Source organism: Musa acuminata, chromosome BXJ1-3 (genome assembly GCF_036884655.1).
Source record: "Musa acuminata AAA Group cultivar baxijiao chromosome BXJ1-3, Cavendish_Baxijiao_AAA, whole genome shotgun sequence".
In the NCBI taxonomy this organism is placed as follows: Eukaryota; Viridiplantae; Streptophyta; class Magnoliopsida; order Zingiberales; family Musaceae; genus Musa; species Musa acuminata.
Window position 1 is genome coordinate 26492221 of NC_088329.1, and position 16549 is coordinate 26508769.

At 38.3% G+C, this 16549-nt stretch overlaps 1 protein-coding gene across 3 annotated transcripts; it reads left to right on the forward strand.

Moving 5' to 3' along the window:
• Positions 1-3291: 3291 nt before the first annotated feature.
• On the forward strand, positions 3292-16061 carry LOC135585786 (triacylglycerol lipase SDP1-like). 3 transcript variants are annotated; one of them, XM_009394025.3, is made up of 5 exons: positions 3292-3433; positions 3630-4240; positions 13523-14389; positions 14731-14874; positions 14978-16061. In XM_009394025.3, exons 2-5 carry the CDS (start codon positions 3683-3685, stop codon positions 15908-15910), a joined length of 2502 nt encoding a protein of 833 aa, XP_009392300.2. In that variant the 5' UTR covers positions 3292-3433; positions 3630-3682; the 3' UTR covers positions 15911-16061. The 3 variants fall into 3 exon arrangements, with proteins under 3 accessions (XP_009392300.2, XP_064983712.1, XP_064983708.1); XM_065127640.1 differs by having other exon boundaries at positions 3373-3527; XM_065127636.1 differs by lacking the exon at positions 3292-3433 and having other exon boundaries at positions 3442-4240.
• The last annotated feature ends 488 nt before the right edge of the window (positions 16062-16549 follow it).

A 16549-nucleotide genomic window follows, 5' to 3' on the forward strand; every position in this document is an offset into this window, starting at 1 on the left:
ATGATGTCAATTATAAATTATTTGATCTAATCTATATGTTGAGAAAAGTGTGCAGGATTAACTACGATAGCAGTAAGACATAAAGCAGGTGTTGTGCTAGAGTCAAGATCGAGATCTCATTGGGAGTTCGAGAGTTCATCGGAAGTCCGGACATTCGTCGGAAGTTCTGCCGGAACCAATCGAGAAGTCCAGGAGCTTACCAAAGAAGCTCGTCGGAACTTACCAAGAAGATCATCTTAAAGTCCAGGAGCTTGTCGGGGGTCCGCCCGAGCATTGCCGAGAGTTCGTCGGATGTTCGCTGGAAGTACGCCGGAAGCTCGCTGGAAGAGCAATTGACGCACCGAAACAAGAAGTGCAATAAACATGTCTTAATTATCATAATTAAAGCATAAATTAAGTTAAGATTGGAAGGTAATCCCACTAACTTAATTAGGGGCTAATTAGGCCCTTAACAAGGCTGAATTGGGCCGAATTAAGAACCCAATTCAGCCCCTAAATTCTTGGCCGACAGTGGCACCGCTTGGAAAGCAGTGCCCCAAGAAATCTTGGCAGTGGTACTGCCTAGACTAGGTGGTGGTACCACCGGCAGTTATTGCTGCCAGTAGTGGTACCGCCCCTGTCACGCGGTGGTATCGCTAGAACTCGGTCTTCGAGCTCTGTCAAGCTATGGTACCGCCTAAACTGAGCGGTAGTACCACCCAATGTCAGGTGTCAGGCGGTGGTACCACCAGGACTCCGGAAATTTAGGATTAGACACTTTCTGACTCCATTTTCGAAGTTATTGGGGCCTATAAAAACCCCACCCTTTTTTTGCATGAAAGGGCACAAAAGCATTGAGATAATCTTGAGTTGTTGGGGTGTAAAAGTATTGTAAACAAGTGCTAGAGTTCTCCTCCTCCCTTTCAAAGTTTTGAGATCATTCAAGAAAGGTGTGAGACTTGTAAGGGTTCTCTCCTAAACTCGTGAAAAGGAGAAAGCGCTATAAAAGAGGTGGTTGGGCTTCACCTATTGAAAGAAAGCTTTTAGTGGACACTAGAGACCTCGTCGGAGGAGGAATCTGAAAGTGGATATAGGTCACGTTAACCGAACCACTCTAAATGATGGTTTGCTTTCTATTTGAGTAATTTACATTACTACAAATCTCCTTAATCCTCTCTTGCACTTTTACAAAAGCTTTCAAGTTCATAATCTCTCCAAAACGGATTGAATCGAAACTATTTTCGTCCGAATCAGTTTTAATCGAAAGGAGCATATTTCTGAAATCGTAAAAGTTTTTCACTAATCTAATTCACCCCCTCTCTTAGTGTCGCTCTTGATCCTAACAAATATCTTATTGTTAGACAGTGATTCCGTAGTCCCAATGGTGTATCTGGTCCTTAAACTTGAGACACCAAGGATATCCTGTATGAGTGCTCGATTCTTTAATATCAAACTTATAGGTTTGGATGTCCTATATCTAGTACAACCGGCCATCGGGAGTGGTAGACAACCTTACGAGGGCAATTGAGTGTCGATAGAGGATCATCCACTTTCGGTATTATGAGAGGAATATCCCATCTATTCTTGCTCAAACAAATCCTTGGCTAGGGTTATTCGGATTGAGAGAGAAAGAGTTCTCCGAGAGAATCCGATTAAAGCAAGAATTGAGTAGAAACCATATGGGTTTAACAACACAATGCCCAATATACGTTCTCTAGGATATTAGATGGATGAGGGACTATAGGTACATGATAACTGAGGACATATAGGACCAATGAATTAGATTCCCCTGTATCGTCTAGGGACTACAGCGTAGTGGCATAGTACGTCCCTAGTCGATGAGTCGAGTGAATTATTATGAAGATAATAATTCACTAAGTTAGAAGGAGTTCTGACAGGTATAACTCACGGCCAACTTGATATTAGGCCTAGAAGGTCACATACATATGGTAGGCATTGCGATGAGTAGAGATTTAGATATGAGATATCCGCCAAAACCCTTATCTTATTGGATATCCAATAAGCCCATGAATTATTGGATCCCTTAGACGAGCTCGTTCAATAAAAGCCAATGAGAGATTATTGGATAGAGATCCACTAATATAAGAGGCTTGAATAATTGGATAAAGATCCAATACCCAGTAGGGAATGATCCATTAGCGTTAAGATTGATAGGAGACCACTATAAATATGAGAGATTCAATGGTTCATAGAGCTTTTGCTTGCCTCTCTTATTCTCCTCCCCCTCTCCACCTCAGAGCAGGTATGGAGTTTGGAGAAGCATCGTCGCAGGCCTGTTGTGTGGATCATCGCCAAAGAGGAGGGCGCTTGACCTCCTTCACCCTTTCCTAGAGATCTGCAAGAATTCAGGGATATACGAACTCTTTAGGTAACACAATCTTTACTATACACAGTTTTCTATTTCGTGGATTTTACGCATCAATATTCGCACGATAACGAACATCTCTTTAGGAATAGGAGATTTTGTTTTTATTTTTATTTTTTCACTGTCCATGTGATGTCATCCCCCCAAAGATTTTCCAACAAAAACTACAAATAGAAGGGATCAGTAACCCTAAGAAACACAGAATAGAAAAGAGGTAGTAGCACCTTAGAGAGAGAAGTGAATGACTAAAGGTAATGAAAGGAAAGCCTTAAAAAGTCTATGCTTATTGCTCAAGAAGTTTGTTTGCAATTGTGTGATTATATATTCCTTTTTATCAAGATGCAATTTATGTTTCTTTTCCTCTTTCTCTTGTCTTCACAATCCTTTTACAAAGTATGAATATGCTCAAAAGATGGATCAAGATCAAGATCATTAAAAATTTTCTCCACATTGATCATGATAGATGCCACCATTAGATCATAAATATGATATGCGTGACATACCGGTAGTACGGCTAAATCCCTTTTAAATCTGCTTATCATTTTTAGTATAGCCATTTATTCTAAGAAACGAAGCTTATCTAGTTAATGTTAAATATGTATAACTAATTATAAATAATCATAAAAATAAATAAGAATAAATCAACAAATTCTTAACATGTCATATTAAAAATCATGAAGATATTGATGCAAAGATGAAAAAAGAAAAATTTACATGCGAAGATGAAATTAATACTTTCTAATTAAATTAGCTGACATATTTTTATATCGAAATTCCGCCAACGAATTTCTAGATTCAGATTTACGTTCAATTAAGAAAGGTTGGTCTATGGTTGATCGGCGGCCCACCTCCGTCATCCTCACAAATTTTCATTTATTTATTACCTCTTTTATCCTATTCCTGAGAAGGAAGATGAGATCAGATTGGGTCGGTGACCGGGTCTCCGCTTCTTCTGCCATCGGCACCTTCCCCTGACAACCTCTCTGTTATCCGCTCTTGAAATTATCAACACTGTCGAGAAACGATAATAACAATCATGTCTCTTTCCTCCCGCTGATTGGTATCCAGGTCTTCTCCCTTCCTTTTTTGACCTTTCTTTCTCTACAGCGGTGGGGGGTCTTCCGTGACGTTTACTTCCACCTCCTCGGCTTTATGATCTCAAGTAATCGTGTTCTGTCATACAACATAAAAGACTTTTTTTGGTCTCTCTTGCACGCGATCGGCGTTCTCTGTTACAACTTCTTTCCGTTCTATCAATCGGTAGGAGCTCCATCCTTGAAGAAGGTAGAGGAAGACCCATACTTTGGAAAAAGAACGATGGACATCACGAACGAGGCAACGGTGGAGGCTTTCTCGATCGGCCCGTCAACGATCGTGGGACGAACGATCGCCCTCCGCATCCTGCTCTACGGCTCCCTCCACCACTTCCGTCGGCGGTTCGTAGCCCTCCTGCGCGCCGCCGTCCGCCGGCTCCGCGACGACGGGCTGCTGCCGCTGGCCGCCTGGCTCCACCCCCGCAACGCCCAGGGCATCCTGGCTGTGGTCACCCTCGTCGCCTTCGCCCTGCGTCGATTCACCAACGTGCGGTCCCGGGCGGAGTCGGCTTACCGCCGCAAGTTCTGGCGCAACATGATGCGCAGCGCCCTCACTTACGAGGAGTGGTCGCACGCCGCCAAGATGCTCGACAAGGAGATGATGCCCAAAATGAACGAAGGCGACCTCTACGACGAGGAGCTCGTCAGGAACAAACTTCAGGAGCTGCGCCACCGCCGCCAAGAGGGTTCCCTCCGGGACATCGTCTTCTGCATGCGCGCAGACCTGCTCAGGAATCTGGGGAACATGTGCAACCCGGAGCTACACAAGGGTAGGCTTCAGGTATCGTATCCATCTTCCTCCCGTAACTTGTTTCTCCTTCCACCGCCTCCCTGTTTCGATTTGTCCCAATCTAATCATTTGTTGCATCTCTACGACTAAATTTTTCGATTTGCACTCTTCTGTTCTTCGTACGACATTAAAAAAAAAAATGCAAAACCATTTTAAAGTAAAGCATCAACTTTTATTTTGACATTCCCAGCTACTTCTTATCACCGTATTATTTCGGCCATGATCCTGAAACACTTCAACATTTTAATGCAAAACCCTAGATTCTTCTATTTCTTTCTAACCTTGTTCATATGTCTGACCAATGTTATATATGATTTCTGAAACTTACTAGATTTCTAATTGATAATGCACCCTAAATAACTTACCCATATAACTAATTCCTTTTGTTCATGAGTTGTACTTGCTAATGACCTAAACAAGTGAAAACTCTCTCCAACGAAACTTCTTAGCTTAATGCTGTGTCTACCAATCCACCACACTTTTTGCCTATTGGTTTGAAATTCTCTAGCCTTATGAATATGTTTGAAAAGAGTACCACTTTGATAAAATTAGGGAATATTTTTGGTCACTTGAACTATATATATATATACCTGTCTCTTCTAAACCTTCAAAATTCCCTTCTATGCTCATGGAGTTCAATGGGGTAAGAATCCATTAGGTTAATTCAAGTTGGAGTAAAGGTAACTTTGAAATGTTGAAAATTGCTTGTCTGCCAACTTTTCTCTACTGTTGGAGGAAGTTAGTGATGTGTACTTCCTTGCATGGATAGTAGGAAATTTTCTCCCTTGCAATTGCATTTTCATTTTACATCTCTACACTAGCCACCATCCTAAGTTTCTGACTGACCACTCCAATTACCATTCCAAGTTTGTCAAATGAAGCCTAAAGAAGATCAGACTCAATTCAACACCCATTCATGGGTAGTATTCTTGCCCATGGGGGATTAACCACCTGTGGCAAGAGAATCAAGGTCCTTTCTAGATTAGGAACATCAATTTATTTTCACCGTTAGATTTATTGATTATATCGAAAGGTGCTTTATAATTTAATTAGTGTCAAAAAGGCCAATGTGAGTTTAGTATTGTTTAAGATAGTTATTGTTCCTACTTAGACTTGTATTTAAAGTTCAAAATGTTGGTTTATAGGGATTTTTTGGTGATACGAGATAAACTTACCTTTTGACAAATCCTGTAAGCATGTAATATTTACATTGTTCCCACATTGCTTAGAAACAAGAAAAGAGGCAATAACAAGAAGCTACAGATAATGGCCATTGGAAGTGCATGAGGCATCCTTTTGTTTCTCTTCTCTTATCTCTTCCTTCTCTGACCTTACTCTTTTTTCCTTCTTTTATAATCTCTTTTGGTGGTATCATCATTCTTCCAATGAAGAAAGAAGGTATGTATGCTAAATAGGTGATGTAAGACAAATTTGTGAGCATAAAGAAATTCAATGAATATCTCGTACTTCTACATGTCTCACATTTGGATGATGAATTCATGCAGACCAAGAAAATAAATGCATCACTTACACATAATGTGAATTCTTCACTCATTAGTTGATTTCTTATTCAATTATGATATCTTTTTCTTATATATCTTAAGTACAAGAAAAAAGAAAATGAGGAAAGAGTACAATTACATTAAGTCAAATAAATAATTCGCTTTTAGCTTCTTTGAAGAAAATTAGTTTTAATATATGATTTAGATGGTGATATTTCTTTTTTGATTATATTCTTGATTGATAATCTTCCTTGTACAAGTGAAATCTTTAATCAATATTCATGATATTCAATCTTAATGAAGTTATAATTTTCTTTATTTTTTCATATTTTCTTTCTTTTTTTTTCACCTTTTGTAATATAGGAGACTGAACTAGAAATATTATATATTTATCACATGACAACCTAACATATGCATGATACGCCTTAAACTAATCAAATTTGTTCAATAAGAGAAACTAAAATGGTCTTACATTAATAGGGGACGCTGAATCATACCGGGATAAAAAGGAATGAAATTTGAAAGACTGATAGTTGTATTTGTTGAAAATACTTTTGGAAAAGAGATAAATGGATTCACCAAGTTTAAAATTAAAAAAAGATACAGAAACTCTCCACCCCAAGGATAATTAAACAAGGATACATAACTTAAAAAAAAAGACTCACCATTCAAGAAAATATCCAAGAGATATAGAGACTAAACCCATCACTCTATGGTAAACCGAAGACATACAAAGTTAAAAGAAAGAACTCAAAGAATTTCTGCAAATACAATTAAATTCTGAACTGTTTCTAACTCTAAAACACTAAAATAAATACTAGTGCATGAAACAACCCTCCATGCATAGGGAACTATGAAATTTATTGCTTTGCAGTTGATATTTAAGTCTTTTAATACATTCCTTAGTCATGAAGATAAGTTGAAACAGCTAAAAAGTTGAGAGTTTAAGCTTTTTCAACTTATAAAGGCATGCCCCTTAACTCTTTAGAAATCAATTCGGGCTATTAAATCAAGTTGAGCCATTTGTAGGTTTGAAAAATGAGCTTGCAACTCATTTGGCTTATGGGCTATCACATTTGAGAGGTTTGGATTAAAGGTTCTAGGACAAGTATTGTGGGTTATAAAGAATACCATAGGATCAGCAAGATTTACACGAGTTAATTGTAGTAAATTATACACTCCTGTGTCAATCTCCCATAGTTGAAAAAGACTTGTCCTCAAGTCCTAATTTGTTTCATCAACATGATAAGGACTTAAATTAGCCACATTGAATGTTGGGGACACTTCATAATCTCCTAGTAGCTCGATCTCATAAGCATTTTTGTCAATTCTCTTTAGCACATTGAATGGACTATCAACCTTTGGTTTCAATTTCCTAAATTTTCCTGATGGAAACCTCTCCTTCCTTAGATGAATCCAAGACCAAATCACCCTCATTAAATTCCACATGCTTTTTGTGTTTATTGGCAGCTCACATGTACCTCTCATTTTGCTTCTCAATGGTTGCTTTAACACTCTCATGCAACTTCTTTATCTGTTTAACTCTCTCATCAGCAGCTCCACTAAATTGTTTAATTGTAGAATGGGGAACTAAGTCCAAAGGACTAGTAGAATTAGTACCATAAATAACCTCAAAAGAACTCTTACCAATGCTATGATGCATGGAACGGTTGTAGACAAACACAATTTATAAAAGAATGAGATTGCATTGCTTGAGGTTCTTGCTAATATAGCTTCTAAGCAAGTTTCCCAAACTTTTGTTTGTTACCTCCATTTGCCCATCGGTTTATGGATGATGAGAGCTACTGAAATTTAAAGATGTACCTAGTTTTCTCCATAAAATTTTCTAAAAATGACTGAGAAATTTTGAATCTTGATCATACACCATAGTTCTTGGAATGCCATGCAATTGCACAATCTCCTTGAAGTACAAATCAGCAATATGAGATGGATCATTTGATTTATTGCTGGGAACAAAGTGAGACATCTTTGAGAATCTGTCAATAATAACCATGATAGAATCCTTATTTTTTTGAGTTCTTGGCAGTTCTAAAATGAAGTCAAGACACATCCTTCCATGGAGCACTAGGCACTAATAATGGAGTGTACAAACCAGAATTTTGGTTTCTTGTTTTTGCCAAATGACACACTCGGCATTGCTTCACAAGTCTCTCTACATCTCTAAACATCTTAAGCCAACAAAAATGTGATTGAACAAGAGCAAGAGTCTTGTCCCTACTAAAATGTCATCTCAAAACACCACCATGAGCATCATCCAGAATTACTTGTCTCAAAGAACAAGAGGGAACACACAAGGTATTAGCTCGAAAAAGAAAACCATTAAGGATAGAAAATTGCTGAAAAGAACCTGATTTGTAATTTTGCTATATTGAGTTGAAATCCACATCATTCTTGCAGAGATATTTGAATGTCTCAAATTCAACCACTTTGACTTCCATGGTTGACAATAAAGAATGCTTTCTACTCAATGCATCAGGAATTACGTTTTGAACATCAGATTTGTGTTTGATAGTAAAATTATAAGATTGCAAGAACTCTACCCAAGCTGCATTCCTCTTGTTTAGCTTGTGCTAGAGATTAATAAACTTCAATGCCTCATTATCAGAATATAGGACAAATTACTTAGCAAAAAGATATTGACTCCAATGAGATAAGGCTTTATAAATGGCATAGAACTCCTTATCATGGGTAAAATATCTCCTTCTTGTATCATTCAACTTCTTACTAAAAAAGGCAATGAGCTTTCCATCTTAACTCATCACTAATACGCACATTAGAGGCATCACATTCAACCTCAAACACCTTGTCAAAATTAGGCTGAACTAAGATAGGATCTTCGGTCACCTTTCTTTTTAATAGCTCAAAAGCAACATCAGCCTCATTAGTCCACTTGAATGTATTACCTTTTAGGCATTCGGTGATTGGAGTAACAATAGAATTGAAACCCTTGATGAATCTTCTGTAAAAGGAAGTTAAGCCATGGAAACTCCTCACATCATGCAACGAAGCAAGTGTTGACCATTTAAGAATAGCCTCTACCTTACTTTGATCCGTCATGATTCTATTTTTTGAAACAACATACCTCCAAAAACACCACACTAGTAGTAAAGAAGTTACACTTTTTTAGATTAACATAAAGCTTTTGTTGCCTCAACATAAGAAAGATCTCTTTAATATGATTCATATGCTCCTCCAAACTCTTGTTGTATACCAATATGCCATCAAAGTAAACCACAACAGAAGACCCAATGCATGGCTTAAGTATGTGATTTATAAATTTCATGAAAGTGCTAGGAGCATTAGATAGCCCAAATAGCATGACGAACCATTCATACAAGCTATCTCTAGTTTTAAATGTTGTTTTCCACTCATCTCCAAGTCTCATTCTAATTTGGTGATAGCCACTTAAATCAATTTTAGAGAAAATAGAAGCACCACACAATTAATCAAGTAAATCATCTAACATTGGAATGGGAAAACGATAATCAATTATGATTTTTTTGATGGCACGACTGTCCACACACATTCTCGAAGAACCATCCTTCTTAGGCACTAACAAGGTTGAAACCGCATAAGGACTCACGCTCTCCCGAATCAGCCCCTTTTTCACAAACTCATTCACTTGCCCTTGAAGTTCTTCATGTTCCTTGAGGTTCATTTTGTAGGTTGCTTTATTAGGCAGCATAGCCCCTGGAGTAAGATCTATGTGATGTTGGATGTCTCTCAAAGGTGGAAGACCATGTGGAATCTCCTTCGATATAATATCTTGAAACTCCTCCAGGATTGGTTTCATGATTGTTGGTGGCTTCTTGTGTTGTTCATTCTCTTCTATTACTAGAGTCAAAACATCACCACCCATTTCTAGTACACCCTTGCATTCACTAGAGGTCATAAGAGCACTAACTTCTTTCTTTGGGGGACTAGTTTCAGAAGGTAGTAATGGAGCCAGCGATTTCAACAGGCCCTCGGGTGCTCGGGCGAGGTGAGGCGAGGCCCGAGTGCCTCGCTTCATGTCCAGGCGACGCCCTTCAAAGAGGTGTCGCCGCTTGGGCGCTCGCCCGAAGCGCTCTCGGGTGAGCGTCTGGGTTAAACCAGGCGACCTCGGTGCTTTAGTTGGTTCAATCGAACTAACTAAAGCATCGATATTAGCTCCCAGCATCCCTCTTGCAACTTCCCCAACCCTAACCCTGCTCGTGATTTTGCCGTCGACATTTCCTCTCCGCTGTCACTGCCTCTCTCTGCAGTTGTTGCCTCTCTCCGCTATCGTTGCTCTTCGCTACCACTGCCACTGTCGCTGCTCACCGCTGCTGTCGCTGCTCGTCGCTCTCGCTCCCGCTGCCGTTGCTCACTACTACTGTTGTCGCTGCTCTCAGTCAACAACATCGGTCTTACTCTTACGTTGCGCTCTTGCTACTGCTGCCGCTGCTTGCTGCTACCGCTACCGCTGTTGCTACCATTATCGTTGCTCCCGCTACCGTTGCTGTCGCTGTTTGCCATTATCGTTGCTCCCGCTACCGTTGCTGTCTTACTCTTACTCACTCTTCTCACATTGACTCGATAGTATGCTATTAACAGTATATTAACAATATATTGTTAACTGTATACTAGTAATAGTATTTTTTATTTATTAGATTAATAATATATTATTATGATTTTAATACTACTAATTTTTATTTATTTGAAATTATTGTTATTGTTTTGAATTTTGAGAATTTTTCTTTATATGATATTGTGATTTTGCAAGATTTTCATAATTTAATATCATATTTTTATTTAAATAATTATATTTATTAATTATATTATATATTTTTATATTTTAGCGTCTCACTTCGCTCGAGTGAGCGCCTAGTGCTTTTTAAATCACTTAATGGAGCTAAAACAATCTTCTTTTCATTCATCTTAAAAGATAAGTATGTTTGTAGCCATCATACAACACCTTCCTATGATAATGCCAAGATCTATCCAATAGTAAATGACAAGCATTTATAGGAGCAACATCACACCATACTTCATCTTTATAATGTTTGCCAATAGAAAACAAAACTAAACATCTTTTAGTTATCTTGATGTCATTCCCCTTTTGCATCCAACATACTTGGCAAGGATGTGGATGAGGGATTATGTCTAACTTTAGCTTTTGTACCATCTCCAAAGATATCACATTCTCAAAGCTGCCATTATCAATGATCACCAAGCACACCTTGCTATGAGAAGTGCATTTGGTGTGCTATGAGAAGTGCATTTGATGTGAAACACGTTCTTTCTCACCCAACTTTCAACCTCAGCCACATAGGAAACATTTAAGCTACGTTGTAACACAATAGACAAACCATGATCAGCATAAATAACCTCTTCCTCATCATCATCGTATTCTGGTTCGTCGTTGGCTTCATCTCCTTCTCCATTACTATATTCTTCAACCAAAATAACAATCCTTCTATTTGGACAATCTGAAGCAATATGCCGAAAACCATGACATTTGAGGCATTTTCGGCTACTTGGTGTAGAAGAATTAGGTGTTTGTTTGTTGTTAACAAATCTTTCACCCATGTCTTGCACCTTTGACACCACCTTGCTTTAGAGAGTAGCTTGGAATTTCCTCCTCTCGTATAACCTTCTTTTGACCCGTACCGAGAACTCTTTTCAAACTTCTGTTTCTTCTCAACTTTTAAAGCCAATTTGCTCACATCATTCAAGGACCAATATGGCTGGAGTTGAACCACTTTAGCAATCTCATATTTTAGACCTCCTAAGTATCTTATTATGGTTTGTTCCTTTGGCTCCACAAGCTCTCCTTTTAACATGAGATTATCGAACTCTACCGTGTACTCCTCGACACTAAGATCTTTTTGCTTGAAATCATGGATTTGGAGAAAGATCTCTTGCCTATAGTTGTTAGACAAGTATTTCCTCTTCAATTCCCTTCTTATTTTCTCCCATGTCACGATCTTACTCTTCCCCTTACGTTCTCTTTGCTTCTTCAGGTTTTCTCACCAAAAAGATGCATTCCTTCTGAGTTTGAGTGCCACAAGCATTCCTTCTGTTCTCTATACCTTGCTCGATATCTTCCCAGCTCCCTTGGGTGAGGAGATATATCATCATCAGAACCAAACTCTTGGGCATCATTTTCATGCTGGTTGTTTCTTCTCCGAAGTTCTTCAAAGGTTTCATTCCTTTCTTATAGACAACGTAGCAATCTTTGTAGCTGCAACCTCAAGGACTCAACGTCGTCTTCATGGCCACTACCTTCACCAACTACATCTTTTCCATTCCGTCTTGCTATGATCTCTAGCCTTTAACTTTGATACCAAACTGATATCGGGATAAAGAGAAATGGAATTTGAAAGGTTGATAGTTGTATTTGTTGGAAATACTTCTGGAAAGGAGATAAATGGATTCACTGAGTTTAAAATCACAAAGGGATACAAAAACTCACCACCCTAAGGATAATTAAACAAGGATACAAAACTTAAAAAAAAACTCACTACTCAAAAAATATCCAAGAGATACATAGACTAAACCCATAATTCTATGGTAAATCAAAGAGATATAGAGTTAAAGGAAAGAACTCAAAGAGTTTTGCAAATACAATCAGATTCTGATCTGTTTCTAACTCTAAAACACTAAAATAAATACTAGTACAAGAAACAACCCTCTATGTATAGGAGATATCTAAGCTCTTTAATGCATTCCTTGGTCATGAAGATAAATTGAATTAACTCTCCCTTTGTATTTGCCCATCAGATCATCTATTAATGAAACAGTTGGAAAGTCAAGAGTTTGAGTTTTTTCAACTTATAAAAGCATGCCGTTTAACTCTTTAGCAATCAATTCGGGCTATTCAAACAAGTTAGGCCATCTGCAGGTTTGGAAAATGAGCTTACAACTCATTTGGCTTATGGGCTGTCACATTTGAAAGATCTGGATTAAAAGCTATGGGACAAGCATTGTGGGCTGTAAAGAATACTATAAAATCAGCAAGATTTACATGAGCTGATTATAGTAAATTAAGCACTCCAGTGTCACTGAATCCTATCAATTTGGTATCAAAATTAATTATCATATGATATATCTCATTGCTTTGGCCACTATATGTAATTTTCATGCAAATTCACTATGACATAACTTCTTCGTGAATCCCTCATCTACCTTGATGAGCATCAACCTCAAACTCTTTATTGTATTACTAAACAGTGATATCCTATACAAAAATTTGTGACAAGTTAGGAGGGCACTAGCCCCAGTACAACTTGCCCCCTCAGCTATGTGACTCCATCAATGATAAGTATTTTTAACTGTCATGAAAGTGACAACCATGTCAAATGATAGCCATGTAACAAAATCATCCTGTATATTCCAAGTTATATCTAGCAAGTGAAACATGAAACATCCCTATCTCTATCTGGAGCTACAGTTTGGTCAAATAGATTTCTATTTTCAATAATTGGAGTAAGTAATTCAAATTCAATATTTTCACAGATGTCATTGTTGCACCACCAAACTTCTTTAAAGAAAAATGTCATATTTAGAGGAAAAACATGCAAGTATGGCATATATATCAAGGTGACGGTTTGGTTGTCAGAGCCAGAAAAATGGAAAGAAAAAGCTTTCTCTTCTGTCTTGGAGCATTTTATCTTGCTTATGGCTTCTTCACATGGCTTGTTTTTCATGTTTCCTATACTATCTAGCTCTAGTATTACTTCGTTGAATTTGGAAAGTTAAATTTACGTCCAAATTAATTGCAATACAGGTGCCAAAACTCATAAAGGAATACATTGATGAGGTGTCAACTCAATTGAAAATGGTTTGCAACTCAGATTCTGATGAGTTGCTTTTGGAAGAGAAGCTTGCATTTATGCACGAGACAAGACATGCTTTTGGTAGGACAGCATTGCTCCTGAGTGGAGGTGCTTCACTGGGTGCTTTCCATGTAGGTGTAGTAAAGACACTAGTGGAACATAAGCTACTGCCTCGAATAATAGCAGGGTCTAGTGTGGGTTCCATTATGTGTGCTATTGTAGCAACAAGGTCCTGGCCTGAGCTTGAAAGCTTCTTTGAAGATTCTTGGCACTCATTGCAGTTTTTTGACCAGTTGGGTGGGATGTTTACTGTGGTTAAAAGGGTCATGACACATGGTGCAGTTCATGAGATTAGGCAATTGCAAAGGCTTTTGAGGCATCTTACAAGCAATTTGACATTTCAAGAAGCTTATGACATGACTGGCCGTGTTCTTGGTATCACAGTTTGCTCACCTAGAAAGCATGAGCCACCACGATGTCTTAATTACTTGACATCTCCTCATGTTGTCATATGGAGTGCTGTAACTGCTTCTTGTGCATTTCCTGGCCTATTTGAGGCTCAGGAGCTAATGGCAAAAGATAGATCTGGAGAAATTGTTCCTTATCATGCACCCTTCTCACTGAGCCCTGAGGACACACCTGGAACTTCAGCTCGTCGTTGGAGAGATGGAAGCTTGGAGAGTGATTTGCCTATGATTCAGTTGAAGGAATTGTTCAATGTCAATCATTTTATTGTCAGTCAAGCCAATCCTCATATAGCCCCATTGTTGAGATTAAAGGAAATTATCAGAGCTTATGGAGGGAACTTTGCTGCAAAGGTTTCTAAGCTATAAATCTTCATCATTGTTTATGCTTGTGTTTTTGTTCCTATAAATCTTTGTCATTTTATATGCTTTTGTTTTTGTTCCTATAAATCTTCATCGTTATTTATGCTGTTGTTTTTGTTCTTTCCCCTATCTTTTCTTTTAGATCTCAAACATGATTACTTAATATCATACTGAACTCACTGCATCATGTCCATATTAGTTTCAAATTATAGCTGTAAGGAGACTAAAATGTCATCAAACAAGCAACAGATGGAAGATAATCATGCATATCATATTAGCTATAGCAGTCTTCCTTGCTTTATATACAATTTCATTAATTGTACTCTCTGTAGCTTGCTCATCTTGCGGAAATGGAGGTCAAGCATCGATGCAATCAAATTCTTGAACTCGGTTTTCCATTGGGTGGCATAGCCAAATTGTTTGCTCAAGATTGGGAGGGTGATGTCACTGTGGTTATGCCAGCTACCCTTGCTCAGGTAGCTTTACTATCTGTTTGTTTTTTTTTTTGAATTATCATATTCTGTTGTAACTCTAGTTTTCAGGCTGCTAAGGTTGATAGTGGTTCATTTTTTATTTCAGTATTCAAAAATTATACAGAACCCTTCTTATGTGGAGCTCCAAAAGGCTGCTAACCAAGGCAGAAGATGCACATGGGAGAAGTTCTCTGCTATCAAGGCAAACTGTGCTATTGAACTTGCACTTGATGAGTGTGTTGCTCTTCTGAACCATATGCGCAGGCTCAAGAGAAGTGCCGATAGAGCTGCTGCTTCCCATGGTCACACAAACTTCATGCGACTCAGTGCTTCGAGGAGAATTCCTTCATGGAATTGCATTGCAAGGGAAAACTCATCAGGTTCTCTCGAAGAAGACATACTCGTGGATGCTGCTGCTTCAATCCACCAGGGAACTGCTCCTGTTTGGCAGTTGAACAGAAATAACCGTACTCAACAAAGCATTCATGATGGAAGTGATAGTGAATCAGAAAGTGTAGACCTAAATTCTTGGACAAGAAGTGGTGGCCCTTTGATGAGGACAGCCTCAGCTAATAAATTTATTAACTTTGTCCAGAATCTTGAGATTGAGTCAGAATTCAACAGATCTTGGTCAAGGGAAGAAGAGATCAATGCTTTAGTAGCACACTCAAATCCTATGGTGAGTCCAACAACTGGTAGGGATCCTTATAATAACAACTCCAGAGTAGCAACCCCTGACAGAAACTCGGAGAATACAGATCCTGAAAATAGCAATAGGGTTCCAGTTGCTGCTTCCACCAGCATTATGGTTTCTGAAGGGGACCTTTTGCAACCCGAAAAGATTCAAAATGGGATTGTGTTTAATATTGTAAAGAAGGAAACACTGCTTGTACATAGGGGCAGCGACTCTGAACAGCAGCAAGACTCTTCTAGAGAAGCAGACGTGGAGAATCTACAAATGGATATTTGTGATGTCAGTACAGCTTCTGAATATGTTGAGGATGATGCTGAACCCACATTGATTTGTGATTATAAGTGAGCTTTTCAGAGTGATGATAGTGCATTGGATCAAGCTGTCTGTAATAGATGAGAGCTGCAGCCATGTCTAACACAAGATATGTTGATTAATGTTTTTTTAATGGTTATTGATATATATTTGGGCTACGCTGCTGCCCCTTAATACTTTTCAAGTCCACTGTTTTCTGATGGTTCATCACAACTCCTGCTCTAGTTTCATTCACATGTTTTCCACAGTTTCTTGTACATGGAAATTTGACATATTTTTGACTTAAAAAGTGGCCAGGAAACCTTCGGACATATTGGGATCAACTTTTATGCCGAGTTCTAACTTGTTTACATGTGACCTCTGTGTCGTTAAACTTTGATCTTGTATGATTTATCTGTGAAGTAATCCATATACACTGGCTGCCATTCATATGAGAGGTCATATCGGATTGATGAATCATTTTGTGGATGAAATAATCATATGAAGAGTCGGGTAAAGAATTAATATCACACCCCCAAGATAACAAACATCCTAAGGTGTGAACCTATCTTAAATACTATCTTAAACAGAATATAATTTTTCAATTGTTCAGAGTCTAAACCTATGATTCATAACAGATAATTTGAGGACACCAAATGTATCTAATTAATTCTCAATTACACATACTGTTAA

Excerpts from the sequence above, each read along its gene's own strand:
- LOC135585786 (XM_065127636.1), top strand. The coding sequence starts at position 3,518 with ATGATCTCAAGTAATCGTGTTCTGTCATACAACATAAAAGACTTTTTT. Across the intron at positions 4,241-13,522 it reads TACACAAGGGTAGGCTTCAG|GTGCCAAAACTCATAAAGGA; the intron begins GTATCGTATCCA and ends ATTGCAATACAG. Across the intron at positions 14,875-14,977 it reads TGCCAGCTACCCTTGCTCAG|TATTCAAAAATTATACAGAA; the intron begins GTAGCTTTACTA and ends TTTTTATTTCAG.